This window comes from Sebastes fasciatus, chromosome 12 (genome assembly GCF_043250625.1).
Source record: "Sebastes fasciatus isolate fSebFas1 chromosome 12, fSebFas1.pri, whole genome shotgun sequence".
NCBI classification, from domain to species: domain Eukaryota; kingdom Metazoa; phylum Chordata; class Actinopteri; order Perciformes; family Sebastidae; genus Sebastes; species Sebastes fasciatus.
The window spans coordinates 222531-238605 of record NC_133806.1 but is presented as its reverse complement, the minus strand read 5'-3'; the positions used below and the strand labels follow the sequence as shown (position 1 = coordinate 238605).

The 16075-nt window shown below is 40.0% G+C and overlaps 1 protein-coding gene across 8 annotated transcripts in view; it reads left to right on the top strand.

Moving 5' to 3' along the window:
- LOC141778290 (RNA-binding motif, single-stranded-interacting protein 3-like) overlaps positions 1-16075 on the top strand; it is a 218490-nt gene that overhangs the window by 99901 nt on the left and 102514 nt on the right. For all 8 annotated transcript variants that reach the window (XM_074652467.1, XM_074652473.1, XM_074652472.1 and 5 more), the window contains one exon: positions 15941-15999. In XM_074652467.1, coding sequence (XP_074508568.1) covers positions 15941-15999 — 59 coding nt within the window. The remainder of the gene's footprint in view (positions 1-15940; positions 16000-16075) is intronic.

Here is a 16075-nt window from a genome sequence, read left to right as displayed (position 1 = left end):
TCTACTAGAGAGGGTCTAGTTAACGATGAAGCAGCTCTACTAGAGAGGGTCTAGTTAACGATGAAGCAGCTCTACTAGAGAGGGTCTAGTTAACGATGAAACAGCTCTACTAGAGAGGGTCTAGTTAACGATGAAGCAGCTCTACTAGAGAGGGTCTAGTTAATACCAACGATGAAGCAGCTCTACTAGAGAGGGTCTAGTTTATCGGTGGCATTAACTAGACGCTCTCTAGTAGAGCTGCTCTCTGGTAGAGCTGCTCTCAGAGAGCAGCTCTACCAGAGAGCAGCTCTACTAGAGAGCAGCTCTACCAGAGAGCAGCTCTACCAGAGAGCAGCTCTACTAGAGAGCAGCTCTACCAGAGAGCAGCTCTACTAGAGAGCAGCTCTACCAGAGAGCAGTTCTACCAGAGAGCAGCTCTACCAGAGAGCAGTTCTACCAGAGAGCAGCTCTAATAGAGAGCAGCTCTACCAGAGAGCAGCTCTACCAGAGAGCAGTTCTACCAGAGAGCAGCTCTACCAGAGAGCAGCTCTACCAGAGAGCAGTTCTACCAGAGAGCAGCTCTACTAGAGAGCAGCTCTACCATCTACCAGAGAGCAGCTCTACCAGAGAGCAGCTCTACCAGAGAGCAGCTCTACCAGAGAGCAGTTCTACCAGAGAGCAGCTCTACCAGAGAGCAGCTCTACCAGAGAGCAGTTCTACCAGAGAGCAGCTCTACTAGAGAGCAGCTCTACCATCTACCAGAGAGCAGCTCTACCAGAGAGCAGCTCTACCAGAGAGCAGCTCGTTGGCCTCCAGCTGTTACCTGATAATATCACATGTAATTGGAGAATGATATATTGAGCTAAATATTCCGCAGGTAAGGGCTTCAAATGATCTCATCAACATTTATAATTGATCTAATTGATTTTGGAATGAAGAAAAAAGGTAGATAAAAATTAAATGTGAAGACTATAACATGCACACACATACACACTCCCCATACCTTGCCCTTCTGCGTGTCAGCTGCAGTTCAGGCCTGTTGTATTTCAGCGTAGCCCCGGAGGCGTTCTGGAGAAGCAGGGTGAAAAATGGGGGCCAATAAAAGTTTCATTAGAGTCGAGTCAGTGTGCCAAGTGGCCGGTAACATTTGGGAAAGGTCAGCGCGGGGGGGGGCAGGCTTTGGCTTCTCAACTCTCTCCGGCTTTCACAAATACACTCAATGGCAGCTTCCTGTCACTCACTGACATGACATGCACATGCACATGCACGCACACAGACACACACAAACAGGCATTTCATTCATGCACACAATGAATAACGGAAGGACAGTCCCTCGATGCTGACGCACGCACACGCACACGCACACACACACACACACACACACACACACACACACACACACACACACACACACAATCTTTCAACTCAATGTCATCCTCGTCCTTATTGTTACCAAGCGTGGCTGTTTTCTGTGTGCCAACCCGCCCACCAGTACCATCCTGTCATCCTCCTCATTTCCTCCCTCCATCCTTCCCTTCTCCCCCTCCCTCCCTCCCGCCAGTTCTCAGAGTGTCAGTGAAAAGTGCTGTTGTCAGCTGACATTTCCAATCACTCCCCCGGTCGCCAAAACTATGGACACACTTTTAACGTCTGGGGACAGAGCAGAACGTGAGAGGAATCTAGAGCAGAGCACAAAGACAACGTCTCTCTCTCTCTACATCTATCTATCTATCTATCTATCTATCTATCTATCTACCTATCTATCTATCTATCTATCTATCTATCTATCTACCTTACAAGGAACATACTACCTGATGAAAACAGCAGAGGAAATGTGCAAGTAGGCCTCATGAGAAGTGCTTGTCGGATGTTTGAATAGCTTTAGAACTTCCATGCACCTCACATCCATCTCACACCTCCTCACCCCTCACCCCTCACACCTCACACCTGATGTCATAATTGGGGTGTGGGGGGGGGGGGCTGTGTCTGATAATTTCTGAGAGAAAGTCATCAGGGTTTGAACTTCTCTCTCTAGCTTTCTTTCTTCATCTATTTCTGTTTACAACTGAGTGCAACACTATGAGTTCCTTCCTGGATAGTCTGAAAGCATGCTCCGTTCTCCCTATTTGAACTATTATCTAACCTGGCTCTTCTCCGTGACGGGCAGCGCTTCACGCCTCAGAGTGGCTGTTTGGGACAGATCGTCGACCCTCAGGGTCAAGGGTCGTGACCTTCTGCCAACACTCTGGTGTTGGTGTTGTTATATCGTTGACAAAAGGAGCCTATATCTGGGATCCTGAATGTAGAAGGTATTGATCTCTCCGAAGAGTTCTGGCCAGCGATGTTGATTTTAACAGTTTATTGTTGCACACATTGTACCATTTTATATACTATATTAAGAATGCGTTAATGCGTAAAACATGTATTAACATTATGCAGATAGATGGACCAGTTAACACTTTGTTAACGGTTAATAACTGGTTTGTAAACCGTCTATAACATTATTTAGATGCTATTACAGAGTTGCAACTGATGATTATAATACCTTGTTAATTGGTTAATAAATACTTTGTAAAGCATCTATAAACATAATGTAGATAGATCTTTGTCAAGAGTTAATACTAGCTTTCTGGTCTGAAAACATGTTAAACTACACATAGAGAATGAAAACATGTTAAACTACACATGGAGAATTAAAACATGTTAAACTACACATGGAGAATTAAAACATGTTAAACTACATATAGAGAATTAAAACATGTTAAACTACACATAGAGAATGAAAACATGTTAAACTACACAGAGAATGAAAACATGTTAAACTACACATGGAAAATTAAAGCATGTTAAACTACACAGAGAATGAAAACATGTTAAACTACACATGGAAAATGAAAACATGTCAAACTACATATAGAGAATGAAAATATGGTAAACTACACATGGAGAATGAAAACATGTTAAACTACACATGGATAATGAAGACATGTTAAACTACACATGGAGAATGAAGACATGTTAAACTACATATAGAGAATGAAAACGTTAAACTACACATGGAGAATGAAAACATGTTAAACTACACAGAGAATGAAGACATGTTAAACTACATATAGAGAATTAAAACATGTTAAACTACATATAGAGAATGAAGACATGTTAAACTACATATAGAGAATGAAAATGTTAAACTACACATGGAGAATGAAAACATGTTAAACTACACAGAGAATGAAGACATGTTAAACTACACATGGAGCATGAAAACATGTTAAACTACACAGAGAATGAAAACATGTTAAACTACATATAGAGAATGAAAACATGGTAAACTACACATGGAAAATGAAAACATGTTAAACTACATATAGAGAATTAAAACATGTTAAACTACACAGAGAATGAAAACATGTTAAACTACACATAGAGAATGAAAACATGTTAAACTACACATAGAGAATGAAAACATGTTAAACTACACAGAGAATGAAAACATGTCAAACTACACATGGAAAATGAAAGCATGTTAAACTACACATTGAGAATGAAAACATGTTAAACTACACATGGAAAATGAAAACATGTTAAACTACATATAGAGAATTAAAACATGTTAAACTACACATAGAGAATGAAAACATGTTAAACTACACAGAGAATGAAAACATGTTAAACTACACATGGAAAATGAAAACATGTCAAACTACATATAGAGAATGAAAATATGGTAAACTACACATGGAGAATGAAATCATGTTAAACTACACATGGATAATGAAGACATGTTAAACTACACATGGAGAATGAAGACATGTTAAACTACATATAGAGAATGAAAACGTTAAACTACACATGGAGAATGAAAACATGTTAAACTACACAGAGAATGAAGACATGTTAAACTACATATAGAGAATTAAAACATGTTAAACTACATATAGAGAATGAAAACGTTAAACTACACATGGAGAATGAAAACATGTTAAACTACACAGAGAATGAAGACATGTTAAACTACACATGGAGCATGAAAACATGTTAAACTACACAGAGAATGAAAACATGTTAAACTACATATAGAGAATGAAAACATGGTAAACTACACATGGAGAATGAAAACATGTTAAACTACACATGGATAATGAAGACATGTTAAACTACACATGGATAATGAAGACATGTTAAACTACACATGGAAAATGAAAACATGTTAAACTACATATAGAGAATGAAAATATGTTAAAATACATATAAAGAATGAAAACATGTTAAACTACACATCGATAATGAAGACATGTTGAACTACACATGGAGAATGAAAACATGTTAAACTACACATGGAAAATGAAAACATGTTAAACTACATATAGAGAATTAAAACATGTTAAACTACACATGGAAAATGAAAACATGTTAAACTACACATAGAGAATGAAAACATGTTAAACTACACATGGAAAATGAAAACATGTTAAACTACACATGGAGAATGAAAACATGTTAAACTACACATGGAAAATGAAAACATGTTAAACTACATATAGAGAATTAAAACATGTTAAACTACACATGGAAAATGAAAACATGTTAAACTACATATAGAGAATGAAAACATGGTAAACTACACATGGAGAATGAAAACATGTTAAACTACATATAGAGAATGAAAACGTTAAACTACACATGGAGAATGAAAACATGTTAAACTACACAAAGAATGAAGACATGTTAAACTACATATAGAGAATTAAAACATGTTAAACTACATATAGAGAATGAAAACGTTAAACTACACATGGAGAATGAAAACATGTTAAACTACACAGAGAATGAAGACATGTTAAACTACATATAGAGAATTAAAACATGTTAAACTACATATAGAGAATGAAGACATGTTAAACTACATATAGAGAATGAAAACATTAAACTACACATGGATAATGAAGACATGTTAAACTACACATGGAAAATGAAAACATGTTAAACTACATATGGATAATGAAGACATGTTGAACTACACATGGAGAATGAAAACATGTTAAACTACATATAGAGAATGAAAACATGTTAAACTACACATTGATAATGAAGACATGGTAAACTACATATAAAGAATGAAAACATGTTAAACTACACATAGAGAATGAAAACATGTTAAACTACACATGGAAAATGAAAACATGTTAAACTACATATAGAGAATTAAAACATGTTAAACTACACATGGAAAATGAAAACATGTTAAACTACATATAGAGAATGAAAACATGTTAAAATACATATAAAGAATGAAAGCATGTTAAACTACACATAGAGAATGAAAACATGTTAAAATAAATATAGAGAATGAAAACATGTTAAACTACATATAAAGAATGAAAACATGTCAAACTACATATAGAGAATGAAAATATGTTAAACTACACATGGAGAATGAAAACATGTTAAACTACACATGGAGAATGAAAACATGTTAAACTACACATATAGAATGAAAACATGTTAAACTACACATGGAAAATGAAAACATGTTAAACTACACATGGATAATGAAGACATGGTAAACTACATATAAAGAATGAAAACATGTTAAACTACACAGAGAATGAAAACATGTTAAACTACACATGGAAAATGAAAACATGTTAAACTACATATAGAGAATTAAAACATGTTAAACTACACATGGAAAATGAAAACATGTTAAACTACATATAGAGAATGAAAACATGTTAAAATACATATAAAGAATGAAAGCATGTTAAACTACACATAGAGAATGAAAACATGTTAAAATAAATATAGAGAATGAAAACATGTTAAACTACATATAAAGAATGAAAACATGTCAAACTACATATAGAGAATGAAAATATGTTAAACTACACATGGAGAATGAAAACATGTTAAACTACACATGGAGAATGAAAACATGTTAAACTACACATAGAGAATGAAAACATGTTAAACTACACATGGAAAATGAAAACATGTTAAACTACACATGGAAAATGAAAACATGTTAAACTACATATAGAGAATTAAAACATGTTAAACTACACATGGAAAATGAAAACATGTTAAACTACATATAGAGAATGAAAACATGTTAAACTACATATAGAGAATGAAAACATGTTAAACTACACATGGATAATGAAGACATGGTAAACTACACATGGAAAATGAAAACATGTTAAACTACATATAGAGAATGAAAACATGTTAAAATACATATAAAGAATGAAAGCATGTTAAACTACACAGAGAATGAAAACATGTTAAAATAAATATAGAGAATGAAAACATGTTAAACTACATATAAAGAATGAAAACATGTCAAACTACATATAGAGAATGAAAATATGTTAAACTACACATGGAGAATGAAAACATGTTAAACTACACATGGAGAATGAAAACATGTTAAACTACACATAGAGAATGAAAACATGTTAAACTACATATGGAGAATGAAAACATGTTAAACTACACATGGCGAATGAAAACATGTTAAACTACACATAGAGAATGAAAACATGTGAAACTACACATGGAAAATGAAAACATGTTAAACTACAGAGAATGAAAACATGTTAAACTACACATAGAGAATGAAAACATGTTAAACTACACATGGAAAATGAAAACATGTTAAACTACACAGAATGAAAACATGTTAAACTACACATAGAGAATGAAAACATGTTAAACTACATATGGAGAATGAAAACATGTTAAACTACACATGGAAAATGAAAACATGTTAAACTACACAGAGAATGAAAACATGTTAAACTACACATGGAGAATGAAAACATGTTAAACTACATATAGAGAATGAAAACATGTTAAACTACACATGGATAATGAAGACATGTTAAACTACACATGGAAAATGAAAACATGTTAAACTACATATAGAGAATGAAAACATGTTAAACTACATATAGAGAATGAAAACATGTTAAACTACACATGGATAATGAAGACATGGTAAACTACACATGGAAAATGAAAACATGTTAAACTACATATAGAGAATGAAAACATGTTAAAATACATATAAAGAATGAAAACATTTTAAACTACACATAGAGAATGAAAACATGTTAAAATACATAGAGAATGAAAACATGTTAAACTACATATAAAGAATGAAAACATGTCAAACTACATATAGAGAATGAAAAGATGTTAAACTACACATGGAGAATGAAAACATGTTAAACTACACATAGAGAATGAAAACATGTTAAACTACATATAGAGAATGAAAACATGTTAAACTACACATGGATAATGAAGACATGGTAAACTACACATGGAGAATGAAGACATGTTAAACTACATATAAAGAATGAAAACATGTCAAACTACATATAGAGAATGAAAACATGTTAAACTACACATGGAGAATGAAAACATGTTAAACTACACATGGAGAATGAAAACATGTTAAACTACACAGAGAATGAAAACATGTTAAACTACACATAGAGAATGAAAACATGTTAAACTACACATGGAGAATGAAAACATGTTAAACTACACATGGAGAATGAAAACATGTTAAACTACACATAGAGAATGAAAACATGTCAAACTACATATAGAGAATGAAAACATGTTAAACTACACAGAGAATGAAAACATGTTAAACTACACATGGAAAATGAAAACATGTTAAACTACACATAGAGAATGAATTGGAAGACTTCTCTCAGTGTTTGTCGGAGTCTAACTGGCAGCGGGGGGGATGAGGGATGTGCAGGAGACCAGACAGCTGCATTGGATCCCCAATTAGAAGAAACCACACACAGAGACCAGCCTGCGTGCACGCTCATGCATACGCACGCACGTGCGTGAGCTGCGGTTGAGTAGACATCAGACGGCGAGCATCCATTGGCTGCCAGTGCTCCACGAGAAACAGAAACAGCGATGTGGCGCTGTGGGGGCCCTCCGAGGACCGTCATTAACACTTCACACAGACAGGGTGCACACACAAACATTGTGCACACAGACAGGGTGCACACACAAACATTGTGCACACAGACAGGGTGCACACACACACATTGTGCACACAGACAGGGTGCACACACACATTGTGCACACAGACAGGGTGCACACACACATTGTGCACACAGACAGGGTGCACACACACACATTGTGCACACAGACAGGGTGCACACACACATTGTGCACACAGACAGGGTGCACACACACACATTGTGCACACAGACAGGGTGCACACACACATTGTGCACACAGACAGGGTGCACACACACATTGTGTCAAGACTGACAAAAATTCGGCGCACTGAGTTTCTTATTGACATTCCTCTTTAAATTCCGACAATCTGGAAAATACTGTCAATTTCACTCTTCTTGTTTTTTGTGTATCGCATTTCTTGGTGGGGGGAAAAAATCTAAAGTTGGGTATCGGCAAAGATTCTCAGGAGTTTCCGAGTGTTGAAGAAGACCCGTACCGGGTCCTAAGAGGTCTTCTCTGGCTTAGTCCTGTTGTTTGGAGCTTTGATTCAACCACTCCTGGTGACTACTTTATGGAAATGTAGATACTTCAGCAGAGTTATCTAAAGGAAATAATCTGTGAATTTGACAGAGGGCACCTCCGAGGTCTGAGAAGTGAAGCTTTAAACCGTCATCCTGTCTAGCAGCCAGCAGGGGGCGACTCCTCTGCTTCTATAGAAGTCAATGATGAAGAGCTTTAAACCTTCATCCTGTCTAGCAGCCAGCAGGGGGCGACTCCTCTGCTTCTATAGAAGTCAATGATGAAGAGTCTTAAACCTGCATCCTGTCTATCAGCCAGCAGGGGGCGACTCCTCTGCTTCTATAGAAGTCAATGATGAAGAGTCTTAAACCTTCATCCTGTTTAGCAGCCAGCAGGGGGCGACTCCTCTGTTTCTATAGAAGTCAATGATGAAGAGTCTTAAACCTGCATCCTGTCTAGCAGCCAGCAGGGGGCGACTCCTCTGCTTCTATAGAAGTCAATGATGAAGAGTCTTAAACCTGCATCCTGTCTATCAGCCAGCAGGGGGCGACTCCTCTGCTTCTATAGAAGTCAATGATGAAGAGTCTTAAACCTGCATCCTCTCTACCAGCCAGCAGGGGGCGACTCCTCTGCTTCTATAGAAGTCAATGAGGAAGAGTCTTTAAACCTGCATCCTGTCTATCAGCCAGCAGGGGGCGACTCCTCTGCTTCTATAGAAGTCAATGATGAAGAGTCTTAAACCTGCATCCTGTCTATCAGCCAGCAGGGGGCGACTCCTCTGCTTCTATAGAAGTCAATGAGGAAGAGTCTTTAAACCTGCATCCTGTCTATCAGCCAGCAGGGGGCGACTCCTCTGCTTCTATAGAAGTCAATGATGAAGAGTCTTAAACCTGCATCCTGTCTATCAGCCAGCAGGGGGCGACTCCTCTGCTTCTATAGACGTCTGATAGAAGATGAGCTTCTACTTCTCTCTTGATTTATTACCTCAGTAAACATTGTAAACATGACTTTATGTTTCAAGTCTTCTTCAATACAGCATGATGTTCATTTAGTAAATGATGGTCCCATTTAGAGTCAGATAGACCATAAAGCAGGGGATGCTTTAGGGCGGGGCTACCTGCTGATTGACAGGTCGTAACCACGGCGTTGTCCGGTCTGGGAGTTGTCCGTGTTTTCATCTTACAACTTTAACCCTTTAATCACAGTTTGTTTTCACTTCATCAAAGTTAATTATAACCTTTTGGTCGCCTTAAATCATCTTATTCAGCGTTGGGTTGTACTTAGCTCCGCCCTCTCTGTCACTGGTTGCAAATAACCAAGATGGCGACGGCCAGAATGCCGAAGCTTCATAACTGTAGTCAACAACTAACAGGTGACGTCACGGTGACTACGTCCAGCTCTTAAGCCTGAAAACAAACATGAAAATTGTAAAATCAACTTTTCTCTCAGCAGTTATATGATCACATATACTGTATATAAATATATATATATATATTATTAATATTATATATATTAATATATATATATAATATTAATATTATATTTATATATATTATTAATATATATATATTAATATATATACATATATTAATAATATTAATATTATATTTATATATATTATTAATATATGTATATATTAATATATATACATATATTAATAATATTAATATTATATTTATATATATTATTAATATATAAATATATATATATATTAATATGATTAATATATATATATATTAATATATATACATATATTAATAATATTAATATTATATTTAGAACGCGTGTTCTTTCAGTATTATAAGCTCTGTGATCTGGATGGGACTGACGATAACAAACGTTATGGGAACCAACTGGGCAGACTGGAATTAAACTCTCAGTCCCATGTCAGTATATCCAATGACGGGCCTTAGTTACAGAACCTGCTAACAGAACCTGCTTACAGAACCTGCTAACAGAACCTGCTTACAGAACCTGCTTACAGAACAGCAGGTCTAGCTGTGGTTTAGATCACTTTGTCAAGCATGCTGTAAATTGCTCCACTGTTGCTTCACACTTTCACTCCCATTATGGACTCTTTAGAGGTGATTTACATCCAGCGGAACCATTCGGATCCCTTTCAGAACCGAGTAGTGGAATAAGGAAGTGCTAACCTGGACCATCTGGCTCCTTGTACGTCTGTTATGTTCTAGTATTTGAATAGTTCTGATGAGTGTCTCCTGTGTGCCGTTGGGTCGAGGAGGGTCAGAGTTATTTCAACTAGCTCCAGCTTCTGCTTCCAGAACGGAACATTCTGCTCTTTCCCTCTCCTCTCTTATTCCATGCTCTCCTCTCCCTCCTCCCTTCATCATCTGATCTATTATCAATACCTTCTTCCATTACTTCACCGCAGCAGCAGATCTCTGCAGCCGTCTGGAGGAAGTCTGTGAATCCAGTCCAGAAGGAGACGCCGTCTTGGACGGAGCGGTGTTGTTGTAATCTGACATTCCCCCGAGGCCGTTGTGTCATCCCTCTCTCCCTCCCTCCTCTCCTCATTGTGTCATCCCTCTCTCCCTCCCTCCTCTCCTCATTGTGTCATCCCTCTCTCCTCTCCTCTCCTCTCCTCATTGTGTCATCCCTCTCTCCTCTCCTCTCCTCTCCTCATTGTGTCATCCCTCTCTCCCTCCCTCCTCTCCTCATTGTGTCATCCCTCTCTCCCTCCCTCCTCTCCTCATTGTGTCATCCCTCTCTCCCTCCCTCCTCTCCTCATTGTGTCATCCCTCTCTCCTCTCCTCTCCCCTCCTCATTGTGTCATCCCTCTCTCCCTCCCTCCTCTCCTCATTGTGTCATCCCTCTCTCCTCTCCTCTCCTCTCCTCTCCTCTCCTCTCCTCTCCTCTCCTCTCCTCTCCTCTCCTCTCCTCTCCTCATTGTGTCATCCCTCTCTCCCTCCCTCCTCTCCTCATTGTGTCATCCCTCTCTCTCTCCTCTCCTCTCCTCTCCTCTCCTCTCCTCTCCTCTCCTCTCCTCTCCTCTCCTCTCCTCTCTTCTCTTCTCTTCTCTTCTCTTCTCTTCTCTTCTCTTCTCTTCTCTTCTCTTCTCTTCTCCTCTCCTCATTGTGTCATCCCTCTCTCCCTCCCTCCTCTCCTCATTGTGTCATCCCTCTCTCCTCTCCTCTCCCCTCCTCATTGTGTCATCCCTCTCTCCCTCCCTCCTCTCCTCATTGTGTCATCCCTCTCTCCTCTCCTCTCCTCTCCTCTCCTCTCCTCTCCTCTCCTCTCCTCTCCTCTCCTCATTGTGTCATCCCTCTCTCCCTCCCTCCTCTCCTCATTGTGTCATCCCTCTCTCTCTCCTCTCCTCTCCTCTCCTCTCCTCTCCTCTCCTCTCCTCTCCTCTCCTCTCCTCTCCTCTCCTCTCCTCTCCTCTCCTCTCTTCTCTTCTCTTCTCTTCTCTTCTCTTCTCTTCTCTTCTCTTCTCTTCTCCTCTCCTCATTGTGTCATCCCTCTCTCCCTCCCTCCTCTCCTCATTGTGTCATCCCTCTCTCCTCTCCTCTCCTCTCCTCTCCTCTCCTCTCCGCTCCTCTTCTCTTTTGTTTTCCAGTCCAGCTTAACTGTGTAACTAGAGAATGAACAGGTGGATTTATACCTGTACGTCTCTCACACACACACATACACACACACATACACACACAAACACGCACGCAAGCACGCACGCGCGCGCGCACGCGCGCACACACATACACACACACACACACTGCAAACTAACAAACAGTCTGGAAATGTTTCACTTTTCTGGAAAAACAAGCTGCCAAAACACCGATAGTACACGAGATCTTTGTCATGCATTCATACTCACTCACACATGCACTGTAGGTGTTTACACTCACGCACTGACACACACACACACACACACACACACTGAGGCAGAAGTCAAGTTGGCTGTTGCCAGATGGTGTGTGTAATGTGTGTTTTTGATGTGCAGCGTTGCCTTTCGTGTGCGTCCCGATGTGTCTTTGCACGTGTGTGTCTGTGTGTGTGTGTGTGTGTGTGTGTGTGTGTGTGTGTGTGTGCGTGTGCGTGTGCCAGGTGTGTGTGTGGGCGGTTAGTCCTGCCATGTATTTTGTTGAATGTATTTAAGTCTGCAACAGTTGGATCGCTCCCCAAACCTCAGTCAAAGACCGAGTTTACCACCAGCCGTGACTTTGTAAAGAACAAATGGGTTGATTGGTTAATACTCTAAAATATCTTTAATTGAGTGTTGATTGTCTGAGAGAAGAGCGCTGATCATGTGCTGCTGAGCTGCCGTGTTGTGTGTGATAGCAGCCTTTTAAAGCCTTTTGTGTGTCTTGATTTCTAACGTCTCCCGTCCCAATAGAGTACGATGTGAAGCTGACAGGCGAGCTAGTCTGTGTTCTCTTCTTCTCCTGATGGTGACAACTAAATGATCTCTTCTTTATTAAACACCTCTTACTATCTCCCCATCGCTCCCTGACTACCTCGCTTCCTCCTCGCCTTCACTGTCTCTTTTTATCTTTTGACTGACTGCTCTCCCTCTCCTCATCTATTTCTCATTCCTCCGAGTGTCTCTCTCCCCCTCCCTTTGCTTTATTCGCCCTCTCGACTCGTAACCTCCCACACTGTATCTTCTCCTGATTTCTCTCTCCTAGTTGTCTTCCTCTTTTTGCCTCTAAAAAGGAAGAAGGAATATGCTTCCATCCTTCACCTGTGGCCATGAGCCAGTCAGCTCGTCAGTCAGTTTGATAGTCAGCCAGTCAGCCATCGTGCAGCAGTGTTAAAACATTAATTAAAAAGTCTCGTCCACGTAGCTCGGCGGTGATCCAGGCTGATCTCCCCCCCTCCTCTCTCTCTGTCTTCATACCTTCTCAGCCTCTTTCTCAGTTTTCAGTTGTCTCTCTCTCCAGGAGGACTGAAAGACCGGGCTGATAAGAAACATTATTAACTTCTCCCTGAGAACAGAGAGCTGGAGAATAGAAGTGGGATGGAGAGGGAAATAAGGGAAGGAGACAAAGAGAGAGGCAGAGGTGTCAAACGTAAGAAAGAGAGTAAGGTAGCGAAACGGACAAGACATTAAAAGTTGGCAGAGAGAACAGATAGAAAGAGGTATGGAGGTTGTCTGTACCGGCCCTCCGAGCAGGACCGGCTGCCATACTGTACAGATATCTAGTTATTATCATCATTTATGAGACAGTACTGTCAGCGCTCTGCGGCCTTCGGCTGGGACGGGAACAGATGAGGACAGAATGGATAGATAGAAGCAGAGATAGAACATGGACACCCGGAGAAACTGTGTTATCGTCAGACTTTGATCAATTTAACTTTATTTTATTCTTTCATTTTATCCTCTTGAATTCAAACTTAGTGGAAACATCTGTACAGTTGCACCTGAAATCACATTTCTTGAATTAAGAGACTACTTTAGCACAGTGGTGCTTTGAGCTAAATGCTATTCTAGCATGGCAACATGCTCACTATGTCGATGCTAACATGCTGTTCAGCAGGAATAATGGTTTTCAAATACACCATCTCAGTTTAGCAGGTTAGCATGCTAACATTTGCTAATTAGCACTAAACACAAAACAAAGCTGAGGCTGATGGGAATGTCAACGGTTGGACAATACCTTTTCTTTACCTGATGATGGCGCTACATGATAAGTTAATTAAAATTCATCCTGTGGGGAACATGAATGTCTGTACCAAAGCTCATGGCAATCCATCGCCTCAAATCTACTAATGTGAACCTCATGGTGGCGCAAGATGAGAAATCAGAGCCATGAGAACCGTGAGAGTCGTTAGAGCCATTAGAGCCATTAGAACCGTGAGAGCCATTAGAGCCATTAGATCATGAGAGCCATTAAAGCCATTAGAGCCATTAGAGCCATGAGATCCATGAGAGCCATTAGAGCCATAAGATCCATGAGATCCATTAGAGCCATTAGAGCCATGAGATCCATGAGAGCCATTAAAGCCATTAGAGCCATTAGAGCCATGAGATCCATTAGAGCCATTAGAGCCATTAGAGCCATGAGATCCATGAGATCCATTAGAGCCATCAGAGCCATTAGATCCATGAGATCCATGAGATCCATTAGAGCCATTAGAGCCATGAGATCCATGAGAGCCATTAGAGCCATTAGAGCCATTAGAGCCATGAGATCCATGAGATCCATTAGAGCCATTAGAGCCATTAGAGCCATGAGATCCATGAGATCCATTAGAGCCATTAGAGCCATGAGAGCCATTAGATCCATGAGAGCCATTAGAGCCATGAGATCCATGAGAGCCATTAGATCCATGAGATCCATTAGAGCCATTAGAGCCATTAGAGCCATAAGATCCATGAGATCCATTAGAGCCATTAGAGCCATTAGATCCATGAGATCCATTAGAGCCATTAGAGCCATGAGATCCATGAGAGCCATTAGAGCCATTAGAGCCATTAGAGCCATGAGATCCATGAGATCCATTAGAGCCATTAGAGCCATGAGAGCCATGAGATCCATGAGATCCATTAGAGCCATTAGAGCCATGAGAGCCATTAGATCCATGAGAGCCATTAGAGCCATGAGATCCATGAGAGCCATTAGATCCATGAGAGCCATTAGAGCCATGAGAGCCATGAGAGCCATTAGAGCCATTAGAGCCATGAGATCCATGAGAGCCATTAGAGCCATTAGAGCCATTAGAGCCATGAGATCCATGAGATCCATTAGATCCATGAGAGCCATTAGAGCCATGAGATCCATGAGAGAGATTAGATCCATGAGAGCCATTAGAGCCATGAGAGCCATGAGAGCCATTAGAGCCATTAGAGCCATGAGATCCATGAGAGCCATTAGAGCCATTAGAGCCATTAGAGCCATGAGATCCATGAGATCCATTAGAGCCATTAGAGCCATGAGAGCCATTAGATCCATGAGAGCCATTAGAGCCATGAGATCCATGAGAGCCATTAGATCCATGAGAGCCATTAGAGCCATGAGAGCCATGAGAGCCATTAGAGCCATTAGAGCCATGAGATCAATGAGAGCCATTAGAGCCATTAGATCCATGAGAGCCATGAGATCCATTAGAGCCATTAGAGCCTTGAGAGCCATTAGAGCCATGAGAGCCATGAGAGCCATTAGAGCCATTAGAGCCATGAGATCCATGAGAGCCATTAGAGCCATTAGAGGCATTAGAGCCATGAGATCCATTAGAGCCAATAGGGCCATTAAAGCCGTTAGAGCCATTAGAGCCAATAGGGCCATTAAAGCCGTTAGAGCCATTAGAGCCAATAGGGCCATTAAAGCCGTTAGAGCCATTAGAGCCAATAGGGCCATTAAAGCCGTTAGAGCCATTAGAGCCATGTAACATGCATACGACTCAAAGAACAACCAGTATTGCTCCAGATGTTAAAAACAGCTTAACTGCTATAACGGCTAATCAGAATATTTCATCGTTGTTTTTACAGATATGGGAAGATTGTGTCAACGAAGGCCATCCTGGACAAGAACACCAATCAATGCAAAGGTGAGTGTGAGAATCCACTGACTTTATCCACTGTGCTTTTACAGTATGTAGCTTTGCAAAGTCACAATATACTTCA